Here is an 18,165-nt window from a genome sequence, read left to right as displayed (position 1 = left end):
AATAAGATTGTGGCAAGACAAAAATAGCACACCAAGTCGGTTGATGATACAGGTGGCTCTGGCTTGGTCTGCCAAATGGTACTGTGGTACTGCAGCCCAGTATGCAAGACAGCTCGGTCAAAGAAGATATAAGGAGAAAAAGAGGGCAATTGTTGGTCAGGCAATGTTCAATTCGGGACATATGACTGGTTCAGGAATTTCAGGCTCAATGGCCATAATCACCCGCTGGCGTTGAGACAAAGGCCAGATTATGCACTGTGGTGGAGAAGGAATTTTGATTCAGAAACCGGCTGCTCTTGCTGCGAGTAGCCGCCAGCCTGAGTGCCTGAATGCAAGGGCTGCAAGGGGCCTCTTGCGAAACACGGCCAGTTGACATATCCGATAGTGGCTCGGACCTGCAAACGTAGCATGGAAGCGATGCATCAACTTCAGCTGGAAAATGGGAATAGATAGAGAGCCGAAAAAGAAATGGTATAGCCGGAGAGTAGCAGGTGCAACAGAGGACAAATGATATTCGGCTAAAGCAAACAAAGGGAATAAGCTCTAAGTTACATGAATCCGTTGAATAAATGGCTGGGACCCGCCTCGCACATGAAACGCTCAGTTAGTCCAACCCGTCAGTATTTGTCTCTCGCTGTGTCTGAGCACGCCGATATTCACTGGCGCGTCAAGTTCTAGTATCAACAACCGTGCAAACGGCGTTTGATGATGGCCAGAAAGAACTATCTATAAGGCCTTGTTGATATCGATCTCCACGATGCAGTCCAGGCAGCGACCGCTTACGCAGTCTTCCGCCACTGGGACCAAATTCCGATCAAACTGCTGACCGTTCCTGCAAGACCCACAATGCCGTCATCGAGAGATGCCAGTCCAAGGGCGGACACTGGCACGCTCAGGTCGCAAAGATCGGAAATGAGTTGAATGCGTGCGGCAGAGCGCTCCCTGAAAGATGTTAGTACGCTAATTCAGCGTGAGTGGAAATACACAACATACTTCTCAAGCTTCTTAGCTTCCACAACACCTTCGCCTTCCTTGCGGTCGAGGGTCTTCTCCTTCTCCCGCAATCTGAACAAAGTGTATACACCCGCGACAGCACTGCAGACCAAGCCCGCCATCCATGAGCGGTAAGCGTGCTCCTGCAGTCGCTTGGCCGAAGCGAGCTTACGAACACCGATCGTATCGATAACGGTGATTGTGTCGAGAGAGAGGTAGCCCGCGTAGCCGAGCTGACGGCCGACGGCGAGATAACGGAGTACAGGGTCAACAGGGTTCTTGTTGTCGGAGGCCAGTGCAGCTGCCTTCAGATGCTCAACAAACTTGCCGATCCGCAGAATCTTCCGAGTTGTTCCGAACTGCTTCTTGACGGCGTTGAAGGGCTCGATGGCGGACTGGGGGCGGTTGGTGCGGTAGAGGTACCAAGCATAGAAGCGGGAGAAGTATTGCAAGGTTCGGAGGATCTTATCGCGACCGACTGTGGAAAGGTTAGTGACATTCTGCAATACGATCAATTTATCCTCCAAAAGCACGAGAGGCAGGTCCCCTGCATTGAGGCACCTTGCTCTCTCCCGGCCGAGAAACCAGCAGCGCAGGACAGTTAGAACGTCGGCACGTACCCGTCGTTGCGACAAAGCGCAAGTAATGCGCCAAGGCAGGGTGGTAAACCAAAGCGTCTGCGACCATATTGATGATGGCAGGTGTATGTGTTGGGTTGATGGAAAGGGTTCGAGAAGGCGTCGGTGACTTATTGAAAGGGTAGAAAAAGGCGGGAGTCGAATTCCGCGCGGTGTCGGGACGGCGTGGGGACCGTAAAGGAAGGCGAAGCTCTGGCTGGCTGGTGGACGGAGAGGAGAGGTTCTAGGTGTGATACAGACGGGAGATAAAAAGGATACTCCGCACCAAGGATGGAAGGAAGAAAAGATGGGGGAGGGGCGGAGAAAAGGATATTAGTAGTAGTAGGGGTCGAGGGCTGGCTGCTGGATGATAGGATCGGTAAATGAGCGGCCGGCGATCGCCCGTCTGTTGGAGGTGAAAGACTTCGGAAGTTGGAACCTCGGCTGGTCGGACCATCCAAGCTGTCAATCACAAGATCCTCCCTAATCCACTCTCCCCGCCATGCGAACTACGGGTCCAGCTCGTCTTCAACATTCACTTTTTTGCTTGCTTATTTTCTTTCCTCCGACAAAAGAATATAAAGCATAATAATAGTATTTCTATACATTACATCACTGACACATAGTCATCGAGTCATTAACCATACTCTCTTAACTTAAGACCCCGAGCATCCTTTCCAGGGGCTCCGAACGGGTGGAATGTTGTTACCAAAATTGCGCTTCTGGGCGTGTTCTCTTCCGGGGTCGCTTGGGCATCTTCACACCAACCTCGATTGTCGGTCATCGCGCATTCGCTGCTTGGGCTTTCTTGGAGGATGTTGCATGGGCCGTTCGTCTGATGGAATGTCGCTTGGGGTACGGGAAGGTTGGCGCTTGTTAGGCTGGGACGTTGACCGGGTAAGCAGTTCAGATGCGTTGTTTTAGCAGGTCCGTAAGGCGCGCGGGTTGCAGGAGGAAATTGACTACCGCTCCTCTTGGTTGCCCATGGCAGAAGTGTCGTAACCATGAGCCTCTAGATAGGCCCGGAATTTGGCATCCTCATATGTGATGGTGTCCTGTAGGGCCGATTAGCCTACTCTCGCCTGGACGGAACCAGAAAATATGACATACCTGTCCGATGTTTGGCAGGAGGAAAAAGGCCAAAGCAGCACTAAAGATGCAGAGTGAACTGGAGACGAAGAAGGGGTCCTGACCGGACCGGACCTTGTTGGGCGCGTTGTCTTGAATGATCGGGATCACATAAGTCCCAACAAACGCGCCTATCTTTCCAGCTGCAGCAGCGATGGCGTAGAACTGGCCCCGTACAGCGGTTGCGCTGCTCTTGGCACAGCACAGTCCAATGTTGTCGCCAGGGCCAAACTCACCAAGACTCGAGAAAATGCTAGGTTTGTAAGTTAGCAGATGGGATATTATCATGATACAATCCAGAGCCTACCCGAAAACCACGACGAATGCTGCGACATTCTTAGGCGTTGAGAGATACTCATAGCAGCCAGACATGATAAACCCAACAATGCCTTGCAGCAAGACACCGAGGGCTAGGGTATTGCGGGGCCCCAGCCAATCACTCGACAATGCTCCTAGAAAAGATCCGGGGATGTAGAAGGTATATGTCAGTGTTGTCCAACCGAAGCTCTGCCAGAGAGGAGCACTGTCTCCCAGGATAATAGCGATCCAGTCAGACGAGTAGATGCTGAAAGAATAAGAAGAAAAATCATAGAGGAACCAGATCAATGAGCATATAAACTGTTTACGGTCAGTAATACTCTGCGCATTGGCTAGGAAGAGTCACACAAACCAGACGCTTCCAATAGAACCTGTGAATGTGCGATTAGTCATGAACGCTGTAACTGATAATTGCCAGGCAGCTTACTTGATAATCAGCCAAAGAGGGAACTTGTGCATGCGCTCCCGGTTGAACTCCTCGGGCTCCTCCAACTTCAACCGGAGATAGATCAGACTAAGAGGTGGGATGACACCGAGTCCCAAACCAATACGCCAGACCGCACGCAAATGGTTTTCGGTGAAAATCAAGACCAATATCATTGAAACCAGGGCGGAGACAACATAGGCAAAATCGATTTGGAAATTGGTGAACATTACGAACCATCGGTTGCGATGGCCTTGCTTGAGTTCACCAGTGTTCTCCGCGGCTGCGACAGATCCTGCAGGGTACTCGCCGCCAATTCCAATTCCCAGGAAGAAACGGTATGCAGTAAGGGCAGCAAATAGACCATAATGGCTGTTATGGTACCCATAGGCACCAGCACACAGAGCGGCAAAGAGGAACAATATTATCGTAGAGATCATTAAAGACCATTTTCTCGACCAGTGATCACTTGTGTATCCAAAGATAAGCATGCCGACCACAGTACCGGCGAAAGTAATAGAGGATACATTTTGACTGGCAGGGGAGTTGGAGTATTCATCAGGGTAGAGTCTCTTCAAGATGGTATTTACAGGTCCAATGATCTGTAGACGAGCCAGATTAGCGAGACCACCAAATGCCACAAAAGTAATCCATGTCAAGTGAACGAACCCCGTTGAGGTAGCCATCAGAAAATAGACCAGCGCCGCAAGCAATCGTGGGCCAACTGCGCTCCCAACGGCTCTTGCCAACCGCAGTTTCCTCCAGAGGAACCGCATCAAGAGAAGCGGGGGCCTTTTCTGGAGGAACATCGACCTTGGACTCAACGTCCGGTTTTGGCTCCATGCTGACTGCTTTTGCAGGTCAGTTTAGCTTCGCAGCCTTGGATTGTCGCAAACGAAGAGAAATTGGTTCACAGTGTGTATACACAGGGCAATTGTCTTTGAGAGATCAAAGGTACTTCTGCCAAGATGAGGGACTCGGAAGACAACGAAGGAGGAACAATTAAAGGGCGATTGCGCCTATATAACAGAGGGGGGTGAGAGTAAAAGATCAGTGAAAAGGAGAGGGGAAGAAACAGGATTCTCGAGGTATAAGTACAAGGGAAAAAGGAACTGAAAAAAACTTTCGGTGGGCAAGAGGACCAGCGAGAGAACAGCGTCAAGGCACATGATGGATTTCCTCTTTGATCCTTGGTCTTCCATTTCCCACGCTAAGCAGGCCGGCGAGGTTGTATTGGCCCCTCCCTGTGTAGCCTTAGCGTCAGTATCACCGCGGGTCAAGAAGGTAAGTGGATCCCAGTACCCCATCTTCCCTATCAAGCCCAACTATGCACTATACCTATTAAGGTGTAGTTCACCCCGTCTTCATGTGCTGTTATTCGCTGGTGCCTCAGTCTTGATTTGAACAGCCGAATCTCATCGAAGCATATGCGAGATTCTTTAGCCTCGTCGACCTTGTCTGGTCTGATACGGAAAATTTTCACTCGCCCCATAGCACGTGCTAGATGCAGCACTTCCTGTACGTTATTGCAAGAAGCTGAGCATCGCTTCAGGGCCCGAAAAAGCATCCATAAATGACATAAACGAGGTATACTTGGTGGTAGGTAAGGGATCATACCTTTCCAGCCACTTGCGGACCATGCTCTTCGACTAGTGGACAGACAGCTTTTGATACCGGAGTACCCCGAGGTAACCTTGCCATCCAAGTACAAGGTCGCATGTCAGACCCGATTATTATCCAGTCTAGTAGTTTACGGGTATCGCTGCCGCCTCTCAAGACTAAGAGCAGACTACATCCTAGATGCAAATGATAAGCACCAATGTCGGATGTGGCTTTCCGCCACGTCTTCAATGATCTGGTGGCAACTGCACCCTTAACTGACCTTATATCGAACTACTACCATGCAGGTATTAAAGCTCTCTTTCATACAAACTCGCCCATGGGTGGCAATTCATTTGGAAGGAAGCAGTGTCGATGAATGGTATCCGTTACAATCCACGGTTTAGCTCCGAGTGATCAAGCTGAGTAGTTAGTTATTAGCCTGCCATGCGCGCACGTGTGGTCCTCTATCCACCCAACAACTAGATCATCTTACTCCAGTCTAATAACGGAACCCACCAAAACAGTCAACTCCGTGGATGATCATCTGTACGTAGTATACGCGCAACATACCCGCGGTGGCAGGAGAATGGCAAAGGATTCGGACATCCAATGATGGTTTTTACTTTTGTTCGCAGGCATCATCACTACGTTTAGTACTCTGTCCTCGGTTGCAGTTCCGGAGTCTGCCCATTATACACAGTCATGTGACATCGACCTCAACATGTTGCAGAGAACAAAGAGAAGGAAGCTGGGATGGCTTTTGAACATCTTGCCTAATGATAGATGCCAAACATAATATCAAGCGGCTGAGAAGCATTCGCTGGAGTTGTCATTGACGGCTTGTCTTCAAAACGATACGATACGTGTTGCATTGCTAAAGTCCACCGACCGCAATTCAACATTCGTAGAACTATTATGATGGGCAGAGAGTCCTTTATCCAGATAATCATGATTTTATTTATGTCTCGTTGGCGTTCGGCGTATGAGATGTTGGAATGGCTGTTGAAACCTGGAAGCGCCTTCGGCAACCGGAACAACATTTCCCCAGCTGAGCTCGGGTCAGCTACGTTCCATAGGTGATGTATCTGCCTCATCCATCATCGACCCCAGACCCTCTACTCCCTTGACCTTCAAGCTTCGTTCCATAGCTTCCTCATTCTACATTGTCTATACGCGTCTCTTTTTCAGCTCGATATCTAAGCCCCCTTCGTCAACATGGGGTCCGATCCGCAGTACATAAAGTACCCTGACCTCAACCTCGCCCAACATGTCTTCAACCTCTCCAACCCTGCATGCCCGCAAACAGTGCGACAGACATCATTGAAGAGACTTCAAGATGTTATTTCCGAGAACAAGATGGCTCCCTTTTACCGACACCTCGCTCATCCCGTCGAAGGCATTCTGAACCACTCCGGTGAGGGTGTCGCCCAGCACCCGACCAAGTCCCTGATTACGTCAAATATGCTGGCTTCGCGGAAGTCGCCCCAGAACATAGACTTCCCCTGGGATGAATCTCTGTATCAGTCACTGGTGGAAGACAACCGAAAGGAGTTGGAAACATTCCAGAAGGAAGAGGATGAAGCTGAGGAAGCCGCCGGGGAAACTGAGGTGCTGGCCGCACGGGGTAAGCGCGCCGAGTTCTGGGCCCGTGTAGGCGATAAGGTATGTCCTGAGAAGCTCTAGCTAGGAGTCTATTCGATAACAGCTCCGCATATTGGTTGATATGCTAACCTCAATCCGTGGCTTGCAGGACAAAGCTATCGAATCCCACGAGGCCCTCCTTGAGAAGACGACATTCCTCGGAACGAAGATCGATCTGACGCTGGCCATGATCCGGATTGGTCTTTTCTTCGGCGATACCCACTCCGTCAAGAAGAGCATTGAGCGGGCAAACACTTTGATTGAAAGTGGCGGCGACTGGGACCGGAGAAACCGCCTCAAGGCCTACAAGGGCCTGCATCTACTCACCATCCGTTCTTACAACCTTGCCGCCCCTCTGCTACTCGACAGTCTATCGACCTTCACCAGCTACGAACTGTGCAGCTACTCGTCCTTGGTCATCTATTCGATCCTTGCGGGTTCATTATCTCTAAAGCGAGTCGACTTCAAGGCCAAGGTCGTGGATGCACCCGAGATCAAGGCCATTCTTGGACCTGGAGAGGACCGCTTGGCTGCTCTGACCGGCGAGGTATCTTCCGGGCCCGGAGCCCAGGATGAGGAGATGAAGGATGCTACTGTCACCAGAGCCGCGCCAACCACGGCTACCACTGTGGTTAACCTCACTACTCTGGGAGCGGGATCTGGCATTCAGTCTGAAACCGAAGCGCCCGTCGACTTTTCGCCTCTCGCAAACTTGGTCGACAGCCTGTATACCGGCAACTACCGCACTTTCTTCGTAGCATTGGCAGCCGTGGAGGACAACTTCCTGAACCAGGACCGGTACTTGCACGAGCACCGCGCGTGGTTTGTGCGTGAGATGAGACTTCGCGCGTACCAGCAACTGCTTCAAAGTTATCGCGTTGTTGGCCTGAACAGCATGGCCAGCGACTTCGGCGTCACCGTAGACTACCTGGATCGGTAAGTCTGCCATGGAACCATTGACTGTTAGATTGCATTGACTGACAGCTACAGGGATCTTGCCAAATTCATCGCCAGCAACCGGATTGCATGCACCATCGACCGGGTCAATGGCATCATCGAGACGAACCGACCTGACGACAAGAACAAGCAGTACGCGGATGTTGTGAAGCACGGCGATGCTCTGATTACGAAATTGCAAAAGTACGGACAAGCCGTGCGGTTGCGAGGAAGCGAACGGAGCTAGGGGAGTTCTTGCCAGGGAAGAAGTGGACTGATCTTGACTCACCACACATGGTTTATGACTCGCTAGATGAGAGACTCAGTGATTTATACATCTTTTGACACCGTTGACCATTGACACTGCGAGCGTCCAGACACGTGAGGCTGCTGTATCATACATATAATGACCTGAAGACAACATGACCTCAAGGAAATTGGCTAGTTGTGGGGAGTGGGCCAAAGCTATTCCCACCGACATCTGGTAGAACCAGGCAAGTCGTAGAGCCTATCTTCCTAGTCAAGTAGTAGATACTCCGTACCCGAGCCGAAGTTCGGGAGGCTCCGGAGAGCGTGTGGGATCATGGGGGATGACTGGTCGTTATTGGACCAACCATAGCAGACATGGGTGTAACGCAGTCCTCAGCCGCCTAGCCTCAAGCCACCGAAGAGTACGCAGTGCGACGCCCGTCTGTACAGTGTACACAATTGCCAGTCGATAGATCAAATCTCCATGCATAGAATCGACACGATCATTTCCTTCTGACAATGCCCTTCACGTAAAAGGAAAGGAACGGTTCCTGACCCGGTGAGGGAACCAGCTGAGTCATCTGCTCACCGCCCCGTGGGATTTCCCTCGTGGATTTCTGCTTTTTTTCTCCGTCTGGGATCTGCTCTCCGGCCCACGATCAGGCATTCTTTCTGTTCATTGTCGGCCTATCAGACGGTCTTACCTTGTTCTTTTGCTTCAAGGAGCACCCTGTCACGACGTCTCCCCGCTAGCCCCCACGGTGGAGAAGGCATAATCGTGCAATTGGCCGACATATTGGAGCAAGAGAGCCGACATAATGACCTGGCAAATTAAGCTCGCCTCTCGACTGCGGGCAACTCCGCTGCGATGCGCTGTTTCCCGGCCGAATGGTGCCTGGCTGTCGTGCCATCAGAACGGCCCGCGCCATTTCTCCTCCAAGGCAGTCTTACCCGCCGGCACTTTGCAGAGGGGTGAGTCTTTTTTTTTTTTCTTTTTACTTCCCCTCCTCCCGTGCTACTGCTGGTCATTGGATGTGCCCCCCCTCCCCCATGTTCCGATTGTCAGACGGCCTTCTCCAGCTAGCCCCGATCTTGTGACATCCGGTCCCCCGTATACTTCCCATACAAATGGAACCTACTCCGCCATCTGGGCAGAGACTCTCTGTTCTCGTCCTACAAAGGGTCAGTTAGCTAATCATACCCTACGACCATCACAGAGTCCACCATGACCGTCACCTTCACTGCTAAGCGCACCCTGACCGCCTCCTCCGGCGGTCGTCTCAACTTGGACAACATCAACCCCCACGTCAAGGCCGCCAAATATGCCGTCCGTGGTGAGCTGGCCGTCAAGGCCGAGGAATACCGTGTGAAGCTGGCTCAGGGAGACAAGTCGTTGCCTTTCGACAGTGTCATCTTCGCCAACATTGGCAACCCTCAGCAACTGGACCAGAAGCCCATCAGCTTCTTCCGTCAGGTCCTCAGTCTTCTCGAGAACCCCTCCCTGCTGGAGAACCCTGAGGCTCTCCGTACGTCGTTCGGCTACCAGCAGGATGTCATTGACCGGGCCAAGACCCTTCTCGCCGACGTCCAGAGCGTCGGTGCCTACAGTCACAGCCAAGGTGCCCCTATTATCCGTGACAGCGTCGCCAAGTTCATCGAGGAGCGTGATGGATTCCCCGCTAACCCCCAGGACCTGTACCTGACCGGTGGTGCCTCCTCCGGTGTCAGCACCCTTCTGAACGTCATCTGCGATGGCCCCAGTGCTGGTGTCCTTGTGCCCATCCCTCAATACCCTCTCTACACCGCTACATTGTCCCTTCTGAACGCCCAGTGCGTTCCTTACCACCTGGAGGAGCACAGGGCCTGGGGTACCGATGTGAATGCTATTCGTGAGAACCTTGCGCAAGCCAAGGCTGCTGGCACCGATGTGCGTGCCATTGTTGTGATCAACCCCGGTAACCCGACCGGTGCTTCCCTCAGTGCTGAGGACATCAAGGGTGTGCTCGACCTGGCCGCGGAGGAGAAGCTGGTGGTCATTGCGGACGAAGTCTACCAGACTAACGTCTTCACCGGCGAGTTCATCTCCTTCAAGAAGAGACTCCGTCAGCTGCAGCAAGAAGTGCCCGGCAAGTACGACAACGTGGAGCTGGCCTCCCTGCACAGTGTCTCCAAGGGTATGGTTGGTGAGTGTGGTCACCGTGGTGGCTACTTTGAGCTGGTCGGATTCGACCCCGAGGTTGCGGCCCAGGTCTACAAGTACGTCAGCATCATGCTCTGCCCGCCGGTTATCGGACAGTGCTTGGTCGAGCTGATGGTGAACCCTCCCAAGGAGGGTGAGCCCAGCCGCGCCGTGTACGAGAAGGAGTACAATGGCATTCGGGACGGTCTGCGCAAGCGCGCCTTTGCCCTGTACGAAGCCTTCCAGCGCATGGAGGGTGTTGAATGCCAGGAGCCTCAGGTATGTACTTTCAGTGACAGTAGAGCATCCTACGGACGGTTCACTGACTAATGAATTAGGGCGCCATGTACCTCTTCCCCACTATCACCCTTCCTCCCAAGGCCGTTGAGGCCGCCAAGGCCGAGAACCGTGCCGCCGACGAGTTCTACTGCCTCCGTCTCCTTGACGCCACTGGTGTCTGCGTCGTCCCCGGCTCTGGATTCGGCCAGAAGGAGAACACCCTGCACTTCCGTACTACTTTCTTGGCTCCTGGAACCGACTGGGTTGAGCGGATCGTCAAGTTCCACTCGGAGTTCATGGCCAAGTACAAGTAAGCAGAACCGGTAGATATACCAGCTGCACGTGTTATGAAGATATATAGAGTTATACCATATTCTTTCTAGAAGACGGACATACCAAATAGAACCCCGTTAATTTCCGAGAAGCTGCCGCTTTCCTCGGTCGTATATATCACATGCCTACATTTCCCTGAGTGCTAAACTGAGTAAACCAAACGAAGAGACGGCCATAATTTACGTAAATGTGTCTCAGGCACCATCAGCGCAAAAGTTTGTTTGTCATAGTATTCGCACAATACAACTAAATAAATAACTCACTTACTTAACCGCATCCACATGGCATCGACGTTAAGTTTTCCCCACGGGTCCATCCCCAAACATCGATCAATTGCCGTCCAAGTGGAGACCGCCCACCACACAACAATGACCCAGATTTTCTGGGGTGGAACCGATGTATGAGTGATTGAAATGATTCAGGGGCCGAGGATAGCCGATCCACTCCATCTTTTTCTGTTCTATTTTATTTTGGGTTGGTTATGTGCGGGATTGTGGGGGTTAAAGTAGGGTTTTCCGTATAGGCTGGTTTAGTAGTAGGGTTTTCCTATTTGGACTTTTCAAGATACGTTGGGAAAATAACTCAGTTCTTTGGTTTTCAGTATCGATTTATCACTATGCTACTTTTTCCAGGTTAGCGGTGTTACTAGTTGGGTAGGTTGAGCGAGGTCTTGAATATTATGTTTTAGAGTACCACTAGTCAATTGGCGGGTGGTGAAGTTCTAAGATCCAGACATTGCGGAGCAGATAGAGAAATGGGAATTATCTTGGTGATTAGATTCCTTTCTTCTTCTTTTCCAATGCGATGTTAAGTTGTCAGAACTCATCGTGTTCGGAAAGACTTGAGCTTGCAACTTTTTAGATGACTAGTAACACTGTGTTACTCAAAGTCCTGAAGTCTTGACGCGCTTACTGTGAGTGATGATAGGGTACAAAGGTCTAATGGTTTTAGGGCAGTACTTACTTACTATTGTCTGACATTTGGACTCACACCAGTGAGATGCCAATGGTTAAGTCTATATTGTGCAGTCGTTTAGTCAGGAACTGAGAATGTTCATGTTATATTCATACTAATAAGCAGATAGCGATACTGATGTCATGAAGTACAAATGGCTAGCTTGATGGAAGGACGATCATTTGATGTCTGATGTGAGTATGGTGAGTCAGGAGTTGCAATACCATTTGTATGTAGTTACGACATGTGAGTCCCCATATACTGCCAGTAATCGTGATATGCAAAAGTATCAAACATTAGAAACACGTCGAGAAACTACATATTTTCTACATCTCCATTTCGTGATTCTCATAGAGTTTCATCCGTGCAATCGATCACAAGTCATTGAAAATGATTATGTCATCCACCCCCGCCTTCAGGCGCAAGTTATCGCGAATTCCTCCCCAACAAAGTGCGCCAGGGAGCAGCAGTCTTGTGTCGCAAACAAGCACCAGCCAATCTAAACCTCCGTTAAATAAGGCATGCTCAAAAGACTCAACACCGAATACTTGTGGCACATCATTGATTTCGAACATGGGTGACAAGGATGACGGTCCGCTCCAGGTTAGTCTGCCTAAAATTGTGCACGCCTTGCACCAATACAAACCGCAAGTGCACAAACGGGGTGTAAACAGCTGATGCTGAGAACGAATCGCGTCGTAGGATCTGGAAAAGACGTACTGCCCTCCTCTAGACCCTGCCTTGCTCACAGCCATCGCGTTCGACTATGACCTGACGGACTCTGCCCAACTTGACCAACTTCGCGAGACTCTGGATGCGCTTCGGCTGTCTGCTTGGGAACAGGAGGATCTGCCCTTCGACCCTTCCGGCACATCCGGTTTAGGTGCAGGACATGGTCCAGAAGCAGATGGGTCGTCTGAGCTTAGTGAGTCCCAGGGTGACCGGTCGCGGGAGACAGATATCACTAGCCTCACGTCAGGGTTCTCTTCGGTCGGTATTAGGGACCATGTCTCGTATACTATTGGACCGGATGGGTCTCTCCATCTGTCTGGAGCGAATGAAGATGATAAGATTGGCTATTTGACTGAGATGTTCCCATCAGTTGACCGGTTTACTATCCAGCATACGTTGAAGAAGTCTAATGGGAGCATTGATCGCTCGATGGACGTCCTACTCAACCTATCGTTCTTTGATGAGCAAGTACCTGACGAGGATGGGGTGGTCTCTGTTCCTAAGGGCGTGGACGGCTTTGATGACCCCGGAGCAGGCAAGAAACAAGCTCGTAAGCGCAAACCCAAGAATAAGAATGCTCGGAGACAAGAGGTCTTATCGTCGACGAGCTCCGAGGCTAGCTTCGAGAATACAACGAACAAGTGGGATGCTGCTGGAAAGGACGTTGAGTTCATTCATGCGCGAACCTCAGCGATCTTAAAGAAGGAGACCGTCCGCTCAACTTATCATGCTAATGGAGCCTCACTTCCTGCTACAATCAGGGCTCTTGCCGATACACACGCTCCAAAAAAGCAGATCGATGAGGACCCAGTCACGGTTACGCAAGTGGCTGAGCTCACGCAAGAATTCCCTTCAGTGCCGCCGCTCACATTTGCCGGCTTACTCAAGATCACGAGGAGTTCTATATCGGCCGCCAGTGAGCTCGCGGCGGCTATGCTGACAAGCCCGGTGGCTCCGTCCTTGACTGAGATAATCAAGATCACTACAGCACCCCCACCAGTGGACGTTGACGAGGAGACTCCGAAACGAGGCGCTACACCGGTGACCCGAGACCTCAACCGAGCGAGAAGTGCAGCAGGCGTGCACTTTGCAGCTGGTGCTGAAGCTTTGTCGAAGGCATCGGTCGCATACCGGCGCGGTAAATCAGATCGGTTGATGGGAGGTGCGGCTGCCTACTATTCCGCAGTAGGACGAGATCACTTGGAACGCGCCAAACGCAATGCCGCTGCTGCTGCCGATGCTCTGGTCGACTCACAGTCTACATGGAACTCGCTCGATCTGCATGGTGTATCCGTGCAGGATGCGGTGCGGATCTCTAGCGAGCGGGTATCCGAGTGGTGGGACTCCCTGGGCGATGCAAAATATATGCGTGGCAGTGGAGCCAGCAATCCTGTTCAGGGTGGCTACCGCATTGTCACTGGACTTGGACGGCATAGTCATGATGGCACTTCCCGCCTGGGCCCGGCTGTAGCGAAGATGCTGGCCCGGGAAGGCTGGAGAGTGGAGATTGGCGCCGGAGTTTTGACTGTCGTTGGAGTTGTCCAACGTCGCTGATGCATGGCATGATGGATTTTGTTTACCCTTTTATGTCCCCATTTGGCGACTGATGCATACGAGATACCCGGAGGCGTTCATGTAGACAGCGGATCTGGAAGGCGCGCTTTTGCTAGTTTTGCTAGACATTTGTTGTACTTAACATCTGTTGTACATACATGCGTACAGAGCTTGGAGACAGGCATTTTCATGACGATTTGATGAAGACTGAACTAGCTCTTGATGTTCTTTAATTCGAAGGCAATATTAATATGGGGAAAATAGTAAGACAAGAGGGAAGTTGTGGTGTTTCCGTCCGGATGACGTAAAAAGCCCAAGCAAATCGGAGCTTCAGCGGCGACCATCAATGAAAGCGATTAACTGATTAATCTTCACTTTTCTTTCTTGAGACCTTCTGCTCGTCAGCGACCAACTGTCATACCCATCTCCTATCTTTCGTCTAACTATACCTTATTGAATCAAACCCCGATGCGCTTCCAGGGCCTGATCCCCGCCCTCCGCATCTTCGCACTACCCCTCCGATCGCACTCCGCCCGAGCCCTCCAGCGACCTCCTCTCCCCATCCCCAGCGCAACTGTCCTCAAAGCCGGTCCTACGATCCCCTTCCTCGGCGCATTATTCGGCTCTAGCGCGAAAACCGACTCTCAGTCTAACAACATGTCCTATCCCGACCAGCGCAGTGACGATGCATGGCAGGCTGTGCTAAGTCCTGGTATGTATAGCTTTACCCTCATTCTCTACCTACTTACCCCTCACCTGTTCCACCGTGCTAGCTCTCTATTGGTATGAAAGAAACTAACGCAAGTCAACAAAAGAGCAATTCAAAATCCTCCGTCAAAAGGGCACAGAGCGACCCTTCACGGGCGAATACGATGCCCACTACCCTTCCCAGGGAGTCTATAACTGCGCGGGATGCGACGCGCCGTTGTACAAGGCGACACATAAGTTCAAGTCGGGATGTGGGTGGCCCGCGTACTTTGACTCCATCCCTGGAGCTGTTACAAGACATACAGATCGGTCATTTGGAATGGAGCGCACGGAGATTGTGTGTAGCAACTGTGGGGGACATTTGGGACATGTGTTCAAGGGAGAGGGATACCCGACTCCAACTGATGAGAGGCATTGTGTGAATAGTGTGAGTTTGCGGTTTAAGGAGGATGAAGGCCAGGGGAACTGAAAAGGGGTATAGGTGGAAAATAAATAGTGAACTTTCGGTGTAGAGTACTGTAGTTGTATGATGAAGAGATGAAGAGATGAGACGAAGACGAAGATGAATATGACGATCGTCGCTGTTTGTATGCGACACTGGTAACTCTCATACAATAAATCAAAGGCAATCAATCTATATCAAACTGCATCGCTGGCACGTGCCGTTCGCCTGTCGGAGGTCAACCCACCGCCTACCCAAGTGTAATGCCTGAGGCCAACAAGACACCGCAACCCGCCACTTGGTGGCCCTTGACGTCTCTCTCCCCGTTTCAACTCCCCTTTATTATTGTCTCTCCTTTCTCTCCTCTCCGGTTGCATTCCCTGGTAGTTCAACCCGGACTGCGTCCCTAGCTGTGATGTCTCGACGCGCTACGCCGTCCCAGGCTGCTCAGAACCAGCAGATCATCAAGAGTCTGCTGAAACTCGAACAAAACAAGATATGTGCCGATTGCAAGCGCAATAAGCGTTAGTGACTCCCCGCGGATAACGCCCAACTTACGCCTGTTGTGTTTTGCCGTCACATATATCATTCAATGCGAATGTCCGGTGCCTAATGCGATCGCATGCTAATATTGTTTCATTTAGATCCTCGGTGGGCATCATGGAACCTGGGAATCTTCATCTGTATCCGTTGCTCGGGCATTCATCGCGGCATGGGCACCCATATCAGTCGGGTGAAGTCGGTCGACCTTGACTCATGGACGGACGAACAACTTCAGAGTGTTGTGAGATGGGGAAATGCTAGGGCCAACAAGTTAGTGTCTTCCATTACACATTCGGTGTTCTGGGACTTTTAAGCTCATTGTCTATGGCAGATATTGGGAAGCGAAATTGGCACCCGGCCACGTCCCCTCGGAAGCGTAAGTGGATATCTCCCCCGCATGCTGGTCAACTTGATGGCATCGTGGCTAAGTGGATGGTGTGGACAGGAAAATTGAGAATTTCATCCGGACAAAGTACGAATCTAAGCGATGGGTCATGGACGGCCCAATGCCCGATCCCAAGACCCTGGATATTGGCGACGACGATGTGGTAAGTTGTCCGAAGTTGTGTAACCTTAAACGATGAGACTAACGCATGTCGTCAAAGCCTCTCGCAGTGGTTCAAGAAAAAGCGAAGATTGAACGCTCCGCTTCTCAGCGTGTGGCTGCGTCCAGTCAACCCGCAGTCCATCGCCAGCAACAGTCCATCGATCTATTCGCCGACGACCCTATCGCCCCTCCGGCGCGTCCGAGCACGACAGAGCCCACCCCCAGGGCACCCCCTAAGCAACCACAGTCTGCTCCTGCTCCTAAGCCAGCGGCTCGTCCCGGGGACTCGCTACTTGGCTTGGACTTCTTCGGAAGCGCTCAGCCCGCCCCTACCAGCCGCCCAGCTAGTACGGCATCGACCCCTACCGGTTCGACCGGGATGTCTAGGCCCGACTTGAAGCAGTCGATTCTCTCGCTATACTCGAAGCCTCCGCCTACTACGACGCAGCACGAGCGTACCTCTTCATTCGGCGATCTGGCATCACCCGCCCCGGGTTCATCGGCCTCCAACATGGGTGGCCTGACGGATGCTTTCAGCGGACTGAGCATTCCCTCGTCCACTTCCCCTCCGGCTCCTAAACCAGCTGAGAAACCCTCACCTTTCGCCAACCTGACCAACTTTGCCAGCATGAAGTCTACTCCCGCAGCTCCCAAGGTGTCTTCGCCCACTGCCTCAGTTGGTAGTGGGGGTGGTAGTCTCTTTGATAGCCTCACTTCTCCCACTGTCCCCCCACCAAAGCCGCAGTCCCGGACCGCATCAATCTCATCGAACGGTTTTGACGCCGGATTTACCAGCTTTGCGTCTCCTCCGCCGCCGAAGCCTAACCCCCCTAAGTCGCCTTTGTCTGACGACTTGTTCGGGCTTTCTTCGCCGGCCCCGGCCGCCCCGGCTGCTGTCTCTCCTCCGGCGTTCTCATCTACCTCTCCGCAGCAGGAGTTGAAGTCTGCTTTCAACCTCAACCCTGCTCCCGCTCCGGCCCCGGCTTCGAGGCCCTCAGTGGCTAGCACCGCGTCCGTCGCTAGCGTTCTTCCTCCAACTACCATCGATCCCTGGGGAGGTAACGCCTGGAGCACTCCAGACCCTGCGCCCGCAGCACCCGCAGCACCTGCCGCTTCGGCTTCGATGATGAAGGTGCCGGATACCCTGACTGCCAATGACATTGGTGCGGGTTGGGGCGCTCCGGCTTTGTCGGCTAGTTCCAAGCCGGCCCCAACCGTCGCTGCCGATGAGGACTTTGGCGGATGGACCAGCGCGGCACCCATCTCGTCGACCGCCACTACGACTACTACTACGAATGCTCCTTCCAAGCCGGCGGGCGGGTTTGGCGGAGCGGACGATCTATTTTCTAATGTTTGGGAGTAAAGGCTGTGCGCCATCTCGCTTTTGCCTTTTTGCACATATTTGGTGTTTATTGTCTATCTCTTAGACTTGAGCGGCAGGTTTCCAATGTCATTTCATTTCTATCCCGATCTCATCCGTTGTAACCGCTTTCTTCTTGCCTGTTTCCCCCTCTCTGCTTTGATGCCGTGCTTCTCTTTTGCTTTCCTTTCTCGCGCATGCCTAGGGTGGACATTGGGTTCGGATTGTAAAATGGGTGGGGTTATGGGTCCATAGCTTAATGTAGTCATGCCATACGTGTCATGTATTCCCAATGCATCCTTGCATATTAACGACAGGGGTTTAAACTTGGGGTTGGATGGCTGTAGTTGAGTTGACAAGCTGTAGATGTGCGGGCGCTCAGTCGATGCTGGCACCGGTAGCGCGGGAGTTACTATGTCAGTATCGAAGTGCTCGCTCCTTACTTACTTTCAGGATCACGTTTATTCTACTACCATCTTTGCCGTATTTTACACCCCAGGGACAAGGACAAGCGTGTTGTAGATATTAAGGAAGCGCAGGGCAGAAAGGGTGGGTCCTGAGGCCGCCACGGGCGATCCATCCATGGATTGGGACCCAATAACAGTCATCCATCCTACCTTCTTCCT

At 51.9% G+C, this 18,165-nt stretch overlaps 7 protein-coding genes across 7 annotated transcripts; 5 read left to right on the top strand and 2 right to left on the bottom strand.

The window, feature by feature from the left end:
* Positions 1 to 594: 594 nt before the first annotated feature.
* On the bottom strand, positions 595 to 2,126 carry BO88DRAFT_131059 (PEX11 family protein). The gene is made up of 3 exons (XM_025701396.1): positions 1,614 to 2,126; positions 994 to 1,471; positions 595 to 942 (listed from the first exon to the last, which is right to left on the bottom strand). The coding sequence occupies exons 1-3, from the start codon at positions 1,678 to 1,680 to the stop codon at positions 780 to 782; spliced, it is 708 nt and encodes a 235-aa protein (XP_025559357.1). The 5' UTR covers positions 1,681 to 2,126; the 3' UTR covers positions 595 to 779.
* Positions 2,127 to 2,553: 427 nt separating this feature from the next.
* BO88DRAFT_131311 (putative MFS phospholipid transporter (Git1)) lies at positions 2,554 to 4,568 on the bottom strand. Its single transcript, XM_025701397.1, has 7 exons — positions 4,406 to 4,568; positions 4,150 to 4,328; positions 3,484 to 4,082; positions 3,409 to 3,427; positions 3,046 to 3,356; positions 2,721 to 2,991; positions 2,554 to 2,665 (listed from the first exon to the last, which is right to left on the bottom strand). Exons 2-7 carry the CDS (start codon positions 4,321 to 4,323, stop codon positions 2,573 to 2,575), a joined length of 1,467 nt encoding a protein of 488 aa, XP_025559356.1. The 5' UTR covers positions 4,324 to 4,328; positions 4,406 to 4,568; the 3' UTR covers positions 2,554 to 2,572.
* A 1,620-nt stretch (positions 4,569 to 6,188) lies between these two features.
* BO88DRAFT_407329 (proteasome regulatory particle lid subunit RPN7) lies at positions 6,189 to 8,114 on the top strand. The gene is made up of 3 exons (XM_025707400.1): positions 6,189 to 6,744; positions 6,833 to 7,659; positions 7,714 to 8,114. Exons 1-3 carry the CDS (start codon positions 6,298 to 6,300, stop codon positions 7,904 to 7,906), a joined length of 1,467 nt encoding a protein of 488 aa, XP_025559355.1. The 5' UTR covers positions 6,189 to 6,297; the 3' UTR covers positions 7,907 to 8,114.
* A 612-nt stretch (positions 8,115 to 8,726) lies between these two features.
* On the top strand, positions 8,727 to 10,680 carry BO88DRAFT_348226 (putative alanine aminotransferase; the record flags this gene model as incomplete). Its single annotated transcript, XM_025703410.1, has 3 exons — positions 8,727 to 8,880; positions 9,126 to 10,366; positions 10,426 to 10,680. The coding sequence occupies 3 exons, from the start codon at positions 8,727 to 8,729 to the stop codon at positions 10,678 to 10,680; spliced, it is 1,650 nt and encodes a 549-aa protein (XP_025559354.1).
* Positions 10,681 to 12,131: 1,451 nt separating this feature from the next.
* Positions 12,132 to 14,242, top strand: BO88DRAFT_407327 (Smr domain protein). Its single transcript, XM_025707399.1, has 2 exons — positions 12,132 to 12,256; positions 12,356 to 14,242. Exons 1-2 carry the CDS (start codon positions 12,227 to 12,229, stop codon positions 13,937 to 13,939), a joined length of 1,614 nt encoding a protein of 537 aa, XP_025559353.1. The 5' UTR covers positions 12,132 to 12,226; the 3' UTR covers positions 13,940 to 14,242.
* Positions 14,243 to 14,301: 59 nt separating this feature from the next.
* BO88DRAFT_407326 (peptide-methionine (R)-S-oxide reductase) lies at positions 14,302 to 15,258 on the top strand. Its single transcript, XM_025707398.1, has 2 exons — positions 14,302 to 14,651; positions 14,755 to 15,258. The coding sequence occupies exons 1-2, from the start codon at positions 14,408 to 14,410 to the stop codon at positions 15,114 to 15,116; spliced, it is 606 nt and encodes a 201-aa protein (XP_025559352.1). The 5' UTR covers positions 14,302 to 14,407; the 3' UTR covers positions 15,117 to 15,258.
* A 239-nt stretch (positions 15,259 to 15,497) lies between these two features.
* On the top strand, positions 15,498 to 17,857 carry BO88DRAFT_407325 (stromal membrane-associated protein). The gene is made up of 4 exons (XM_025707397.1): positions 15,498 to 15,902; positions 15,964 to 16,008; positions 16,078 to 16,180; positions 16,238 to 17,857. Exons 1-4 carry the CDS (start codon positions 15,802 to 15,804, stop codon positions 17,540 to 17,542), a joined length of 1,554 nt encoding a protein of 517 aa, XP_025559351.1. The 5' UTR covers positions 15,498 to 15,801; the 3' UTR covers positions 17,543 to 17,857.
* Positions 17,858 to 18,165: the final 308 nt, after the last annotated feature.

The sequence above is a fragment of the Aspergillus vadensis genome, assembly GCF_003184925.1.
Source record: "Aspergillus vadensis CBS 113365 unplaced genomic scaffold BO88scaffold_24, whole genome shotgun sequence".
Classification (NCBI taxonomy): Eukaryota; Fungi; Ascomycota; class Eurotiomycetes; order Eurotiales; family Aspergillaceae; genus Aspergillus; species Aspergillus vadensis.
Note: the sequence above shows the minus strand (reverse complement) of the source record. Positions and strands in the feature narration are given on the sequence as shown.